Below are 15,704 nucleotides of genomic sequence, written 5' to 3' on the forward strand. Positions count from 1 at the left end.
GAGGCCAGGCCTGCTCCACCTTCTTGCCTTCCTGTTTGTAAGTGGTTAGGTCCTGCGGCTTCTCTCTTGTTGTCTCTTCACAAGGCAGGTTATCTGAGCTGCCATCTCTGCCTGCTGAGGGCCCAGGCCCGTGCAGCTGGAGGGGAAGCCTTGGTTTTCTCTGTCCTCATGTGCCTCTCTACCCTCTGGACCTGCTCTCCGTTGCAGGCTTTAGGATATTAAAGACGACTTCTCCTTTCTCCTCCCTGCCCACTCGGCTTCCACCCTCTCCTTCCAAACCCTCCTCCATCTGTATTCATTTCCTCCAGGAGCCTTCTGTAATGGGCCCCCTGTGACTCTGACGTTGCCACCCTAGCATCCACAAGTCCAGCCTCGTGGGCCTTGTCAGCCTCACCCAGGATGAATGAGTACTTTTTGTTACAACTTTATAAGAGGTGGGTGGGTATGTATGTATGCTCCACTTCACCCCTCAGAGTTAGGCCTCACTCAAGGTAGGAGCCAGAAGTCCCGATCAGAACTGAAGCTTTAGGTACAAAGGCACTCTCTCACACCCATACGGATCTGCGCCTCACTTTTCAGATGGAGAGTGCCCCAGGACAGGTCCTATGTCCTTTTCTCCCTAGTCTCACCTTTACCTGTCTACAGCCTCAGTTTGGCACACAAAGTAGGCTGCCCTGGAGGTCAGTGAGGTGGGGGTGGGAGTAAGGGATTGAGAGTCTGGGGCTTTCAAGGGTCCTGAGCCCAGATCCCAGCAGCCTCACCCCTCTTACCTGGTGAAAGGTTGTTCCTACCTTCTTTCTACTGCCAGCTGCCTCCACCCCTACTCCTTATCCTGGCCCCTACTACCCTTCCCCCTGTCACCTCTAAGTGGGAATCAGATCTCTGGAATATCAGAACTGGAAAAAACCTTGGAGGACATTTTAAAGCAGAGTCCAAGTGAGCTGAGATTGTCCAGGGAGGGCCTGGCTGGAGCAGCAGCTACCTCGATGGGGGTGGAGTTTGAAGTGTTGACTTGAACTCTCCTCCACAAAGAGAAGCATCAAGACCTCTCTTCTCAGCCATAATCAAGGGTTTAGTTTCTCTCATACCTTGGGGCTCTGGCAACAGACAGCTTTTGCGGCAGGGGTGAGTCAGGCCTCTCTCACCAAGGGACCTGTGTTCTGAACCCACCCTCACTGCCCTTCCAATCACCCAGGCACCAGCCCAGTTCCCAAGTAGGGCTTCCCGTGTCTCTCGTGGGAGGAGGTACTGTGTCCAGTATGCCCAGCAGGCCTTCCTCGAGACATGTCTGCAGGCCTGAGCTGGGCATGTCCCCAACAGTGTGTCTGTGTGGCTCTCAGCCTGCTGTACCTTTCTGGAATGGAGATCGGGAATCTTTGGAGGCTCTCAGGGCAGCCTGCGTGTCCGTGCATTCAGGTCTGTGTGTGTCTGTATCACCACGCATCCACCGCTTCTGCCCTCAGGCACCTGTCAGTCAGTCATGCAGGCCCTAGCTGTGGTGGTGCCAGCCTAGACCAGGCCTTCTAGTCCAGCACCCCTGTTCCACACCCAGGTGTACAGACGTCCCACACAGCATACACACATTCTTACGAAGCTTGTCTCTTGATCGTTCTTATTGTTTCTGTGTCCCTTCCTTGCCCTTGGTTTTGTTCCTGTATCCATCTCTGGTCCTGTCCTATTTCTCCTGATTTGAGGCCCAGCAGAGCTGGGAATCATCTCATGACCTGGAGAATAGTCCAGGATGCAGGGACCATGAGCCCCTGGTGGCTGGGCCTCCTCAGTTCCACTGTTTTTCAACCCCAGCCTCAGGGGGGAACTAGAAAAATTTCCAGCCCCTTCCAAAACCTTTGACCTCAGAAACTCTGTGGATAAAGAGACTGAGCCTTGGTCTTTCTCCTAATACACACACAACAGTTGTGGTCTTTGGCCTTGGGCATTGAAGACAGACTGAGGAAAACCATCCCCTGTTGTTGAAGGGGAGCAGGGACACCAACCACCCCACTGAGGGCAGGAGAGGGTATGGGCTGGAAACTGTTGGAGTAATGAAGACACTCAGGCCTGACTTGCCCCAGCTCACATGCCAAGGGGTCTATGGCAGAGCTGGCCCAGAAGCCTTGCCCTCTGGCTCCAAGTCTGTGACTCTCCTTTGCTGGGCAGACCACCTCTGGGATGATGGCTATGGGGGCATCTTAAGTGGGGTGGGGGGGAGCAGATGTCTTAGGAGGAGGGGCCCTGAAGGGTGGGGGTCTAGGAACCTAGGTTACTGCACAACTTTGATATTCTTATCCTCTTATCTCCTTGGGCAGCCACTTCCCCTCCACCCAGGGTCAGAGGCAGGGGTGGTCCCTTAAAGGAGCACTGCCCCTTTTCTGACCAGTTGGCCCTACCAGGTTGCCCTTCTCACCACTCTCTCTTCAGACCGTAAAGGTGGAGGTCCTGTTCCCCCTTTCTCTGTCTCATTTTAGGGGTCTGGGGGTAGATAACAATTTTCCAGGTTAATGGCCCCCTTTCTGAAGGAAAGAGTGTGGGGCAACCTTCTTCCCCACTGCTCTCCCTGCCAATCCTCTTCTGGGCCCTGAAGTCTGTGTGGGTCTGTCCCTTCATGGGGGACATGGAAAAGGGCCTCATGGCCTTCTGGGAAGGAGTCACTGGTGATTTTCACCCCTCTGACCTCCCCGCGAGCCCATTCCTTTTGATTGCAGAAGCAACATCATTGAGGGGCTTCACGAACCCTGGGGAAAAGGACCTCTGAGCCCCAGCCTGTCCTAGCTCCCCTGCACAGACCCACACCCAGTTCCCCTCCCCACAGGGGCCCTGGGCTAGGCAGCTTCCTGCCTTCCCCATGGGGAAAGCGGGGGTGTCATGCAGGTGGGTGGGCCCCGTGCCCACATCCGGTGGCCGCCAGAACCTCCCCTCAGAGTGGAGCTTCTTTCTCTTCATTCCTCCAAGCCCCCTTTCTCTCCTGCCCCCTCGGCACCCACCTGCCTTAGGATCTTTGTCCTCACCACTGCTCTGTCCTGTCCTCCTGTTCCTACAGACCCTGAGGGAAGCAAGAAACCCCAGTCTAGTGCTAACAGGCCCACCTGGCCCAAGTCTGACCACCATACTGTGCCAAGTGTCCTCCAGGCCAGGCCTGGTCTCCTGCAGGGTGGGGTGGCTCAGGGATGGGTGGGTCTCCTGGGCCTGGGGAGGGGTGGATCTCTGGGTGCTGAGGGCAGGGGTACTGTGGTGTGCTGGCCTGGACCCCCACTTCTTGCCTCTGTACCTTGGTGGCCTCTCTGGGGCATGTATAGAGGAGCTGTGGCCTGGTCTGAATGTCAGTGTTGTCCGGAAGCGAAGGGAGTTTTTTGGTCTGGGGTCAGTGGGGGTGGGGCTTAGAGAGAGGGCCTTTTCTCCCGCTGGAACTCAGGGCTCCATGTTTTGAGCACTCATAGAAGGCCCTGGCAAGTGGCCCTGTCTCCTGGGGTTACCTCCAATACCCTGGGCCAGTCCCAGACTCTTGAACCAACCCCTAGAGCTGGTGCCATGGGGGGAAGGGCAGGCCTGGGAGCCCGGAAGCCACCTGCCTAGGACGTGTGAGATGGTCCCTTTGGGCCTCCTCCCGCCAATACCCAGGCCTGTCTTTGGTTTCCTGTCAGTCTGTCCTCCTCCCCAGGGAGGGGAGGGGCGCGCTAATCTGCGCTGCGGTGTGGGGGCGGGCTCCAAGTCCGTTGGGCGCCCTGAGATCTGGCCCACGTGGCCTCGGGGTTATAAGCCCTGCCCGCCCTGAAGAGGACCCCACTTCAGAGCCTGGAGCACAGGGCTTGCTCCCCTCAACCCTGCGGCATCAGGTAAGATCAGAACCTTCACTTCAACCCCAGCCGGGGCTCCTCAACTCTGGGCCTCAGAGCAGAGGAGGGACTTGGGTTATGGGCCCTGGGTGGAGATGCTTAGGGGAGGGGGTTAGGAGCTTGGGGGCCAAGGCTTACTAGCAAAGCTCTAGGCAAAGAGATGGAATGACCCCCATATCCACCCATCTTTATGGTGGGACAGCTCCTCAAAAGCCTGGGCCTCGACTTTCTGGGTCTCGACTTCCTGGTTCTTGACTTCTCTCTAGACAAAAAAAAAAAAAGGTGAAATTGTTCCTCCCCCAAATGAAGAAAGAGGTGTCCGAGGCTCTGTGGGAGGAGGGCCGGAGGGTAGGGTTGGGTGACTTAGGGAGGTCAGAGTCTGAAATGTGGGACGTGGTATCAGCAAAGGGGTGCCAAGCGTCTCCCTCTATCCAACATGGCCACCATCCCCTTTGCCACACCCTTGGGTCCTGCCTGGGAAGCAGCCAGGCAGTGGGAGAGCCAGGCCTGTGGACTGGTGGGGAGGCCGGGTACCCGGCCTTGGGAAGGAGACTGTGGCTGCCTTGGTTGGACACTGGAGGGCGGGCAGTATGCCTAGGAGGGGCCATCCAGGGGGTCAAAGAACTGGGGACTGCAGTGAGGCCTCTAGAATAGCTGAGGTCTGTACCTGAATGTCCCCAAAAGTGGGGGGATGGGGTGGAGCCTTAGGGGGAAGGGAAGAGGGAATCAAAGAGGAAGTGGGGGAGGGAGGTAGAGGAGGCAAGGTCTGGCGCCATGCTGAGTCACCGCCCACAAGGCCCAGGGCGGGCTCTCTGGGGCCATGGGGCCAAGGGGCAGGGTGGTGGGATCTTAGGAAGCCACGGGGAGGGTTGGGGGGGGGGCTCTTGAAACAGGAGTCTGGAGGAGTAGCGGGCGGCCTGAAGAGTACACGCAGATGGACAGACAGACAGTGCAGTCACCCATAAAGTAGAAAGCACTACTAACAGCACTGGAGGGTGTAGTGTTTCCTACTTTATGGATGAGTGTACTGTGGGCTTCGGAGACCACGCCACCGCCCGCCACCGCCTGCCACTATCCTCGATGCTCAGGACTGTGTGTGACAGGTGAGCACCAACCCTCCCTGACCCCCAGTGGCTGCCACTGCCCCTCATGGTGCTGTTCTTGCTGGTTCCCACCAACCAGAAAGGAGACACACCACACCAGCTCTTCTGCTGCCCTGAAGTCTGGGGGCAGGGTGCAGGCAGGACTGGACCATGTGGACCCCTGATGCAGCTGTGGAGAGGACTGGAATGGGGGCCCAGCTGCAAGCAGACAGACGCTGGGACGAGGAAGAGGCCGGAGAGGAGGGTAGATGGAGGGCAATGGGTGGTGGCAGCAGGGTCCCCACACTAATAAAGAATGGACTGTTTCTCTTTTGTCTGAGATTCTGTTGTTGGGGGAATGCATTCGGGTACCAGGTACATGGATGGGATGAGGGCGCAGAGAGGCTGGGAGGAGAATCACTCCCATTCTCCCAAGAACATGCAGTGGTTAAGAGCTTGGCTGCTAACCAAAAAGTTGGCAGTTCGAATCCACCAGCCACTCCTTGGAAACCCTATAGGGCAGTTCTACTCTATCTCATAGCATCGCTATGAGTTGGAATTGACTCGACGGTAATGGGTATGAGACCAGAAAAGTCCCTGGGTGGTGCATATGGTTTGCCCTTGACTACTAACCTAAAGGTTGGTGGTTTGAACTCACCCAGCTGTCAATATGCTTCCCTAAAGATTATAGCTAAGAAAACTCTATTTAACAGTTCTACTCTGTAACACATTGGGGTTGCCATGAGTCGGAATCCTCTCGAACACAAATTTTTTTTTTTTTTTAAATGAGACCAGAAGAGGTCTCACAACACTGGGGGGATGACCTTCTGGCCATCTGAGGAAAGGGGACAGGACCTAGAGGGGCAGTGTTATGAGGGGCCCTCCCACCTTTTGCCTCAGCTCTGTCCCTGCCCTGCCCTCCACTTGCTCTCCACCCCTCCAAACTGAAGGCTGCTTGCCTTCAGTTTTAACCCAAGGAAGTCTAGGGGTTCTTGGTAGTATAAGAATTGGGCAAAAACATACTGTAGCACATACACAAAGCATCTTGTACATAGACAAGGGCACAGACACTAATATGCAAAGTATACCCGCTCACCCCAGCACACGTGTGCCTTCACACACAGAGGCCCCATACATGTATGCCATTAGTACACATGTATAGTGACATGGCTGGCATGTCACACAGTGACACATGGATATACACACCCAGGGCACATACATATTCAACAGTACATGCAAGGATGTACGATATATATATATATATATACATATAAACAGACACACACAGAACATCCAAATATATACATAGTGACATTCACACAACAAACACAGTGGCTGTATAAACATACACATAGTGACACGTTCACACATAATGATATATATAAAATACATAGTTATATATGCACACAAGGATATACAATACACAATGACACTCATACAGTCGTGTAGATATGTTTAATGACATACAATGACACATATAATGTCATTCATATATATATCATGACATGCATGCTGTAATTTATAAACTTACACAATGATAGCCTCACACACATGTAACATCATATATACAGACACTGGCAAATAGACATATATGGAATGACACACGCATAGAAACATGCTTACATATACACCCAATGAGACCCAGAGACACCTAATGGCATATATATATATATACACACACACACACACACAGTGGCCTCACACATATACAGAAATAAATATATGTATCCTATAATGCATACTATATATATATACCTCTTTAAAGTGTTGAAGAGCAAAGATGTCACCCTGAAGACTAAGGTGCACCTGACCCAAGCCATGGTATTTTCAATCGCATCATATGCATGTGAAAGCTGGACAATGAATAAGGAAGACCGAAGAAGAATTGATTCCTTTGAATTGTGGTGTTGGCGAAGAATATTGAATATACCATGGACTGCCAAAAGAACAAACAAATCTGTCTTAGAAGAAGTACAACCAGGATGCTCCTTAGAAGCAAGGATGGCGAGACTGTGTCTTACATACTTTGGACATGTTGCAGGAGGGATCAGTCCCTGGAGAAGGACATCATGCTTGGCAGAGTACAGGGTCAGCGGAAAAGAGGAAGACCCTCAACGAGGTGGATTGACACAGTGGCTGCAACAATAAGCTCAAGCATAACAACGACTGTGAGGATGGTGCAGGACCGGGCAGTGTTTCGTTCTGTTGTGCACAGGGTCGCTATGAGTCGGAACCGACTCGACGGCACCTAACGGCAACAACAGATATATACATATATATGCATGCACATAATGGCATGCCCATATACCTCAACAGAAACGTCAGTGACACACATCTCGTGGTGGCGTGCGTATTGATCCACACACTTCCTTAAGGAAGTGAGGGTTTAACCCCCTCCCTATGCATCACCCACAGTTCCATCAGCTGCCGCCTGGGGTGGAACCCAGTCAGGGGCCCTATGGTTCAGTGCCACTGCTATTCCCTGGGGACGCCACACGAGGGCCCCAACCTTGGCTGAGGCTGGCTTGTCTGCTGATGGACAGTGTCCAGGTTCAGAGAGGAGAGGGGCTATCTCCCCACGACCTCTCCCAACACCTCTGTCTCTGGGAATTCTGTCTAGGCTCCTGCACCCACATATAGGTCAACTTATGGTCAAGTAAGTTCCCAGGTTCTTGTTCCAAAAAGCCATTTCCCCACAGCAAGGAGGCCTATGGCTAGACAGAAGATGAACTCTCTGACAGGGGAAAAGACAGCCCAATAGGCCATGTGGTCTCCTCTGCCGGCCAGAGACAGTCAGGTCACCCCCAAATGCAGCCTGCCAGGAGGAAACTGAAGCAATTCTCTCAGTATATTTCCACCTCTTTGCTTCTGTCTTCCTGCTTTCATCCTCTTCATTTCTCTGTCTAGCTCTCTCTTTGTCTCATCTGGAATCATATCTTTTCTACTCCTGTTCTTTTTCATGGCTGGATGTCTGTCTGTCTGTCATGGCATCCCCTGTCTTTATCGTCCCTCATTTTGGGTTGGGCCCTGGGATGTGGGGCGGACCGCCTGCAGCCACCCTGCCTCCGCACTCTGGGAGGTGTGAGGGCTTGTGGGGATGAGGGGTAGGAGGCCACACGTAGGGGGCGCTGGGCCGGGATCCCGTGAGGAGCTGGCTCTTCCCTCTGTCCGGACCCTGTCAGCCGGTCCAACCCACCAGTCCAGCGCCATCGCCATGGAAACCAGCAGCCGACTTCCTATTGGTGGGAAGGAGGGGAGGAGGAGGGGGAAGGGAGGGCTGGCTCTTCCCCCGCTTGCCCCCCATTCTGATGCTCGGCCCTCCTCTGCGCCCACCATCTCGGGGTTCCTGGGCTGTAGCGGACCCCTGCAGTCCCCAGAGCACAGTCCAGCAGGGCAGAGACTATGAGGCAAGCAGCCCATCGACCCAGGCCTCCTTAGGACAGCCCGGCCGCCCAGCCAGCGAGCAGCAGCGGATAGAGGAGGGGAGATAAAGGACCACAGCGCACCACTGGGGACCACCCCCAGCAGCTCCTGCGGACCCTAGTCAGGCTGAGGGGGCGTGATGGATGGCCAGACTCACAGACACTGATGGACACACAGTGACACCGATGCACAACAGCTGCACAACACTGACACACTCAGATACAACCAGTGACAGCATTGCACGCTGCCACAGCCCTGGAATACAGACATCCCCTCACACACACAGAAACAACTGGTAACTCTGACACAGGCACAGACAGTGACATACGGCACCCCCCCCCACACACACACGAGGGGGGACGCTCGTCCGCCAAACACAGGCAGCGCTGACCTGCACAGACAGACCTGGAGACACACACAATCACCCTCGCCCAGGGGCTGCTGTTGGTGGCCTCTGCATATTCACCCCACCCCCACAGGGACACCCTCCCTTCTCCACGCACTCATACAGCCACAAGCAAACATAGCTTGCATACCCCTGGCTCCAGCTCCTGCAGCCCCGACTCCTTCTGCAGCCTCCCATCGTGGGCAGGGAAGAGAGCTCAGCCAACCTCGGATGGAGCTTCGGTGAAACCAAGGGCTCAGAGGGGACAGGGTCTGGCCTGGCATGACCCTCGCCAGCCTCTCCACTTGGCTGGGTGATGTCCCCCAGCTCAGGTCCTGGGGCCCCTTGGCAGTACCATGGAGCAACTGACATCCCTCCCACGGCCTGGGGACCTTGGAGCCATGGAGCCATGGGCACTGCCCGTCTGGCAGAGCTGGATTCCAGGCCAGGGGGGCGAGCCTGGAAGCACAGCCCCAAGCGTTGCTGATACTCCGGCCACTCTGCAAGTTGGAAAATCGAGGCCTGGAGAGAGCTCAGAGCCCGAGGGAGCCCAGAGCCCCGGGCCTGTGGAGGGCACTGAATCTGAAGGGACATTGGCTGGGCTGCCCATCCCACGGCAACATGCAGAGAGCTCTGGACCCAGCTGCCCCCCGAAGCTGGAAGATGAAGAGGTAGAGGCTTCCTCTAAGGTAAGGGCTATGGAAGGCAGGGTCTGCGAGGTGGGGGCCTCTCATCATGCCCTCCAGCCTGGGCACACGGCAGTGCAGGATGTACAACCACCTCTCCTGTCCTCTTGGCCTGTCTCTGTCTGTAAGTCTGTCTCTGTGACTATCTGTCCTCTTTTCTTTGGAAACTAGTCTCAGTGGCTCCATTTTTTTGCCATCTGCCTGTCATTCTGACTCCGTCTTGCCTGTCTACATCTGGCCCTGCCCCTGTCTCCCTCCCACCCCCCTATCCTGGTGTCTCTCTCTTTGACAGTCTGTCTGTCTGTGTCTGCTCCATAAGCCTGTCTGTCTGTCCTTGGGGGCTGAGGACACTGGAGGTGTGTGGAGATATACAGTGGAATCAGAGTCCAGAGGAAACAGATTTAGGGAAGGGGGCTCAGGGTTGGACTGTACAAGGTTTGAGTAAGGGAGGGCCAGGTTAGGGGTGGGTGTGAGCAGTCTCCTGCAGAAGATGGAGGGACCAGGACATTGGGAAGGGAAGGGGACTCAGGGGCCATGAGAAACCTGGAGAAGTGGGAGTGGGAGCTTGAGCTGGCATTTCCAGGAGGAGGAAAGGATGGATAATGGGGGGAAGAATCAGAGAATAGCAGGGAGGACCCCAGGGTGAGGACTGAGCAGCCCCTTCTCCTAGGCCTCCTCATATTTCTCTCTGAAGGCCTGGGACGTGGGGGAGAACCTTCCTGCCTCTCTGCGCCCCACTGACTGTGGGTGGGCAGTGCTGCCACAGGGAGGGCTATGACTGAGAGGGTGGGCTCCTGAGGCTGGGTGCCCCCTCCTTTCCATGCCAGGCCAAGCTGAACACAGGCTTCGGGGACAGGCCCAATCTGGAGCTGTTGAGGGCTTTGGGGGAGCTGCAACACCGCTGCGCCATCCTGAAGGAGGAAAACCAGATGCTGGTGAGGCTCAGAGAGTGAGGCCTGAGTCCTGGCTGGAGCCTGGGGAGGGCAGACTCAGACATCCAGGTCCTCTGCCTCAGTGCCCTCCCTACCCCATGAACTTCCCCCCAACTGGGGGGCACATGGAGGGGATATAATCCCAAGACCCAAGAGGGTGAACCCCTGCCCTAGGTTGCTGAGGACCTGCTGTGAGCCCAGGGCTGTAGCCCAGGGAATGGGCAGTTAGGATGGGGCCTGCGGGTGCTTTCCATGTGTACCTCAATTCTGCCTGACCCCTTGTTAGAGAAAGAGCAGCTTCCCCGAGACGGAGGAGAAGGTGCGGAGGCTGAAGAGGAAGAATGCTGAACTGGCGGTCATTGCCAAGCGCCTGGAGGAGAGGGCCCGGAAGTTGCAGGAGACTAACCTGAGGGTGGTGAGGCTGGGAGGCCGCTGGACAGGGGCTAGGTGACCAGGGAGGAGGAGAGCCAGGGGTGACCATGAGGGGCTGTGGCTCAGGACTCATAGACTCTTAGCATCCAAGAAAGCAGGAACCCAGGGGCCAAGGTGTAAGAAGGGCAAATGCTGGCCAGTTTCGGAAGCTGAAGCTTTCTGGAGCTACAGGAGGGAGGGAAGAGCTGGCAGGAGAGGCTTCAGAACAGGCAGGGAGCAGAATTCTGGATTACCACGTGCTGGTGCTGGCTGCAGCCTCCGCTGAGCTCATCTCAGGGTGCAGAGCTGGTGGGGGCAGGGATGAAGACCCATTCTGGTGACAGCCTGGAATTAGCAGCATGCTTTGGGCCTAAACTAGGATGTGAAGTTAACTCTTTCATCCCTGGGGACTATCAGGATGGGGTCAAATGAGGCCACCAGTCCACTGAGGCCCCCAGACACAGGGTGAAAGCAGGAGGCCACGCTTTTAGGTTTTCATCCCAACCGGACTTTTGGGAGGACCTGAGGAGGGGGCAAAGGGCTCTGGCCCTTCAGCGATGACCGTTAGGTTCACCCCTCCTCTGGCCAGGTGAGTGCCCCCTTGCCCCGTCCGGGGGCCAGCCTGGAGTTGTGCCGGAAGGCCCTGGCCCGCCAGCGAGCCCGGGACCTCAGTGAGACAGCCAGCGCCCTGCTGGCCAAGGACAAGCAGATTGCCGCCCTGCAGCGGGAGTGCAGGGAGCTGCAGGCCAGGCTCACCCTGGCCGGCAAGGTGCGAGAGGGCCCTGGTCACCGGTCACCACTTTCAGCTCAGCCTTCCACACTGCCGCCTGCCTGCCTCCCTGCCTGCCTCCCTCCCTGCCTGCCTGCCTCCCTGCCTGCCTGCCTGCCTCCCTGCCTGCCTGCCTGCCTCCCTTCCTTCCCGAAGTGTGGGTTGTGGACAAGATGTTAATAAGATGCAAATGAAGTGGGAAGGTGGAGGCTGCTGGGAAGTAGGTTCCCCTGGCAACGGCCCAGGTGGGAGTCGGGTGCAGGAGCCTGAACTGAAGGGGGTGGAGCCATGCAGGAGTCCCAGACCTGGAAATTTCTGTGCTCCAGGCTTGAGGCTGTGGGCCAGTGAGCTTGGCTGTTTGAATCCACACTATTCACACTTGTGTGAAGGGATGTTCACAAGCCATTTCGCACAGAGCCTGGCACACCGTGTGTGCCCAGCAAATGAGTTACTATTCCTGTGGATGTCTGCAAATGGGCTGGAAGCATGTGGCTGTATAAGTACGCACATACGGCCAGGCATGTATGCATGCGAGGACATATATTCGTGTGAGGATATGCCTGTTCCCGCGCATCCGAGCCCCTCAAGCAAGGCCGAGGGCGCGCTCTCCTGGGGGATGGTGTGGGGGGGATAGCGTGGGGTGGACGGCAGCTAGGCCTGACTCTACTCTGCTTCCCCCACCCCAGGAGGGCCCCCAGTGGCTCCACGTGCGGAACTTCGACCGGCTCCTGCGCGAGTCCCAGCAGGAGGTGCTGCGGCTACAGAGGCAGATCGCCCTGCGCAACCAGCAGGAGCCGCCGCCGCCGCCCAGGCCCCCCGGCCCCGCTGTCCGGGCCCCAGCAGGGGCGCCCGCACCCGGGGCCCCGGGAGAGGTGAGCACAGGCTCCTGGGCAGGTGTATGGGTGTGTGTAGACCCGAGGCGGGGGTGGCTCTGGAATCTCCCCTTGCACCGCGTTCAGAGCCCCAGGACCTGGCGATGGATGCGTACTCCGAGGGGCTGGGGAGCTCGCCCGGACCCGGGTCAGGTTCCCCTCCACCCCTCCTTGCGACCCTACCTGTGCCGCTCCCGCCTGGGGCATCCCGAGTTCCGCCCTCTGCGGGCCTGCGCCCCTCCGGGCCGGCCCCGCCGCCCCTGCCGTGCCACCAGTGGTACGGCCCAGCCGCAAATCCTCGGTTGCCCTAGCAGCCTTCCCGGGCCCAGCCCGCGCCGTCTCCTCCCGCCGGCGCAGTAGCGCGGGGAAGCCCCTTTCTGCACCGGCCCGGCCCGCCAGGCCCGCCCCAGCTCCTTGGGGCGGCGGTGCGTCCGCCCCGGCTCCAGGTACGGGTGAACCTCACTGGGCCTGGGGCTTAGGCAGGTCCTGTCCCGAGGGCTTGGGACCACCCTGCGGACCCTAAGAACTTATGGGTCTGGCTCCTCTCCGTCCACTCTGCGGGCGGCATCTAGGTCCGCCCCCTTCTGGGAAGAGGGAGGGAAGGAAGGCCCCCACAGCGACCAAGGTCTCAGGGTATGGGGTGCTTCTTGCTCCGGTTTTGCCCCTCTGCGTGGCCCACTAGGAGAGATGTACCCCACACCAAGACCTGTCCTCCCCTCAAAGTGTGCACAGATAAATGCGAGGTGGGACAGTGTGGGCTTGGGGGAAGCCAGGAGGAGGATCTGGCCAGGGGTGCGCTGCTCTAGGCCAGGCCCAGGTTTGGGTGCTTCAGTACCCCAGCTCTGGGAACACCTCCACGTCCCCTGGGCCTAGGCAGCCTCTGAATTTTCTGGCAGCCACTGAAGGACACCTAGGACATCTATCGAGTGCAGAGCGGGGCTGGCCACTGCAAGCTAAAAAGGGAAAGCTTTGGCCTGGATAAGGGACCTGCTTCCCATGGCACACGTGGGTCCCAGGATCTCAAAGCGCTTATGACTTGGGACACAGGGGTCCAGCCTCTGCACTTCCACATCAACTGAAGATGATGGGAGGGGGTGGGCAGAGGGTGGGCAGGGATCTCATTGCTGAGTGTGAGATGGGGTGGTACCCTCCCAGGGACAGGCTGGGCTGGGGCAGGCTGCCCTGGGGTCCTATACTCAGTGCCAGCCCCCTACCCCTGGGCATTTGCAGGCCACGCCCCAGGAGGATGCGAACAACCCACAGGTGGTCGTAGGGGACCCTGAGAAGCCACAGAGGGTGCAGCAGCTGGTAAGTGCCTAGGCCAAGGCCTGCAGGGGATCTGCAATGGGCAGATTGGCCCTTCCACCTGACCCGCTGGGTTTTGACCTGCACAGGAGTCAGAGCTCAGCAAGAAGCGGAAGAAATGCCAGAGCCTGGAGCAGGAAGCCCGGAAGAAGCAGAGGCGATGTGAGGAGTTGGTGAGCTCCTGAGGGCCCAGTGCCCAGCTCCTCCTTCTCCTAAGCCAGCCAGGTGGTGGGCTCTGCTTTCATCCCTCCTGCCCCAAGAAAGCACTTTCCTTCTCACTCTGTGGGGTCTCCCTTTCTGTCTGATGCAGGTTCCAGACCAGGGGGAAAAAGGGGTCTTGTATTGGTGGGCAGGGTCCTCTGTGTGGGTGTATGGCCCCTCCCCAGAGCACCTCTGCCCCCTCAGGAACTGCAGCTGAGAGAAGCCCAGAATGAGAATGCCCGCCTTGTGGAGGAGAACTCTCAGCTCAGTGGGAGAGCCACAGAGAAGGAGCAGGTACCAGCCCTCCTGCCAGGGCCCCAGCCCCCAGTGAGAGAATTCTTTCACATCTGAACTGGGCTAATATCTGAAGGATACTATTTCCCCTAACGAGGGAGCTGGTGGGACAAAGTTCACATACCCAGACCCCTGCCAACTCTCCCCCCGCAGGTGGAGTGGGAGAATGCAGAGCTGAGGGGCCAGCTCCTGGGGGTGACAGAGGAGAGGGATTCGGCCCTTCGCAAGAGCCAGGGCCTGCAGAGCAAGCTGGAGAGCCTGGAGCAGGTGCTGAAGGTAAGGGGACTGTGCAGGTGGGGGAGAGGGTATTGTTGCCTGGCACAGGGAGAAAATGGAACAGTGGAATATACCCATGAGGTCTGAGGCCCACTTGTGGTGTCACCACCTGCTTGTTGTAAGACTTTAGTCTAGCCTTTTCCCTTCTCTAGCCTCAGTTGCCTTTTTCTAGAGGGGATCTGGAACAGACAGTGTCTGAGGCTCCTTCCTCTTAGATCTTCTACATGAATGGCGGATTGGAGGCTCTGGTCTTGACCCAGGGTCTTGTGTTTCAGCACATGCGGGAGGTGGCCCAGCGGCGGCAGCAGCTGGAGGTGGAGCATGAGCAGGCTCGGCTCAGCCTGCAGGAGAAGCAGGAGGAGGTCCGGAGGCTGCAGCAGGTACAGACAGGGCCTCCCGGGGGTGGGGAGCAGGAGTGAGGGAAGGGTGGTAGGCTGCTGGACCCCAGCTTAGTCATCTGCTCACCCAACAAGCATTTACTGAGCACCTGTTGTGTGCCAGGCACTGTGCTAGTACTGGGAAGACAGTGGTGAACAAAGACGAGGCTCTTGGCCAGTCTGCAGATAATCGGATCCAGAAATGAGATAATTTCAGACATTGACAAGTGCAGTGGAGGAAATGAACAGGGTGATATGACAGAGAGTGACTGAGATGGTATGAGGAGCCACTTTAGAGAGATGGTCAGAGAAGGCCTCTCTAAGGAGGTGACAGTTGAGCTAATCCCTGCAGGGCAAGAAGGAGCCACCCATGAGACCTAGAGGAAGAGAACTCCGGGAAGAGGGGATAGAAGTACAAATGCCCTGCGGTATGAAAGAGCTTGGAGTGTCTGAGAATAGTATGGCTAGAATATAGTAAGGGATGGACCGAATAGAAGAAATTGGCAAGAGCTGGATCATGTTGGGCTTAAAAGCCGTGGGAATAATTTGGATATTTTGTTCTGTGAGCAGTTAGAAGGGGAGTAACATGATTTTATTCATCATTTAAGAAGATCACTTTGAGGGCAGTGTGGAATATGGATGTGGGAGCTGGCATGAAGGTGGGCGATCAGGTGCTAGGAGGCTGTTGCTGCAGTGATCCGGGGGGAGACAATGGTTCTCTGGACTAGGATCAGGCCATGGAGTTGGGAACAAGGAGGTGGAGTTGAAATATATTTTGGAGATAGAATCAGCAAGGCTCGCTGTAGGATTAGAGTTGAGTCCCTGCTCTGTCACGCCTCTCTGAGGGAAAGGGAAGACTCA

At 56.9% G+C, this 15,704-nt stretch overlaps 1 protein-coding gene and 2 long non-coding RNA genes across 17 annotated transcripts in view; 2 read left to right on the forward strand and 1 right to left on the reverse strand.

Moving 5' to 3' along the window:
• LOC126062425 (uncharacterized) lies at window positions 1–12,954 on the reverse strand. Of its 7 annotated transcripts, none has more exons than XR_007514044.1 (3): window positions 6,938–11,864; window positions 6,668–6,848; window positions 1–1,467 (listed from the first exon to the last, which is right to left on the reverse strand). It is a non-coding gene; the product is annotated as an uncharacterized LOC126062425 (long non-coding RNA). The 7 variants fall into 7 exon arrangements; XR_007514046.1 differs by lacking the exon at window positions 1–1,467 and adding an exon at window positions 12,574–12,954 and having other exon boundaries at window positions 4,099–6,848; window positions 6,938–11,094; XR_007514045.1 differs by lacking the exon at window positions 1–1,467 and having other exon boundaries at window positions 4,099–6,848; window positions 6,938–10,317; window positions 10,745–11,864.
• LOC126062426 (uncharacterized) lies at window positions 3,766–5,238 on the forward strand. The gene is made up of 2 exons (XR_007514047.1): window positions 3,766–3,830; window positions 5,013–5,238. It is a non-coding gene; the product is annotated as an uncharacterized LOC126062426 (long non-coding RNA).
• The window catches only part of TSPOAP1 (TSPO associated protein 1), a 26,151-nt gene continuing 19,483 nt past the window's right edge, over window positions 9,037–15,704 (forward strand). For 5 of the 9 annotated variants that reach the window (XM_049859959.1, XM_049859958.1, XM_049859960.1 and 2 more), the window contains exons 1-10: window positions 9,038–9,409; window positions 10,234–10,341; window positions 10,625–10,753; window positions 11,339–11,518; window positions 12,205–12,390; window positions 13,621–13,698; window positions 13,785–13,868; window positions 14,101–14,190; window positions 14,344–14,466; window positions 14,742–14,846. In XM_049859959.1, the coding sequence (XP_049715916.1) occupies window positions 9,077–9,409; window positions 10,234–10,341; window positions 10,625–10,753; window positions 11,339–11,518; window positions 12,205–12,390; window positions 13,621–13,698; window positions 13,785–13,868; window positions 14,101–14,190; window positions 14,344–14,466; window positions 14,742–14,846 (1,416 nt within the window). In that variant the 5' untranslated portion in view covers window positions 9,038–9,076. Of the gene's footprint in view, window positions 9,410–10,233; window positions 10,342–10,624; window positions 10,754–11,338; window positions 11,519–11,961; window positions 12,067–12,204; window positions 12,391–13,620; window positions 13,699–13,784; window positions 13,869–14,100; window positions 14,191–14,343; window positions 14,467–14,741; window positions 14,847–15,704 lie in introns of those variants that run through there. The other 4 variants (XR_007514039.1, XM_049859962.1, XM_049859964.1 and 1 more) reach the window with 2 other exon arrangements.

This window comes from Elephas maximus, chromosome 19, assembly GCF_024166365.1.
Source record: "Elephas maximus indicus isolate mEleMax1 chromosome 19, mEleMax1 primary haplotype, whole genome shotgun sequence".
Lineage (NCBI taxonomy): Eukaryota > Metazoa > Chordata > Mammalia > Proboscidea > Elephantidae > Elephas > Elephas maximus.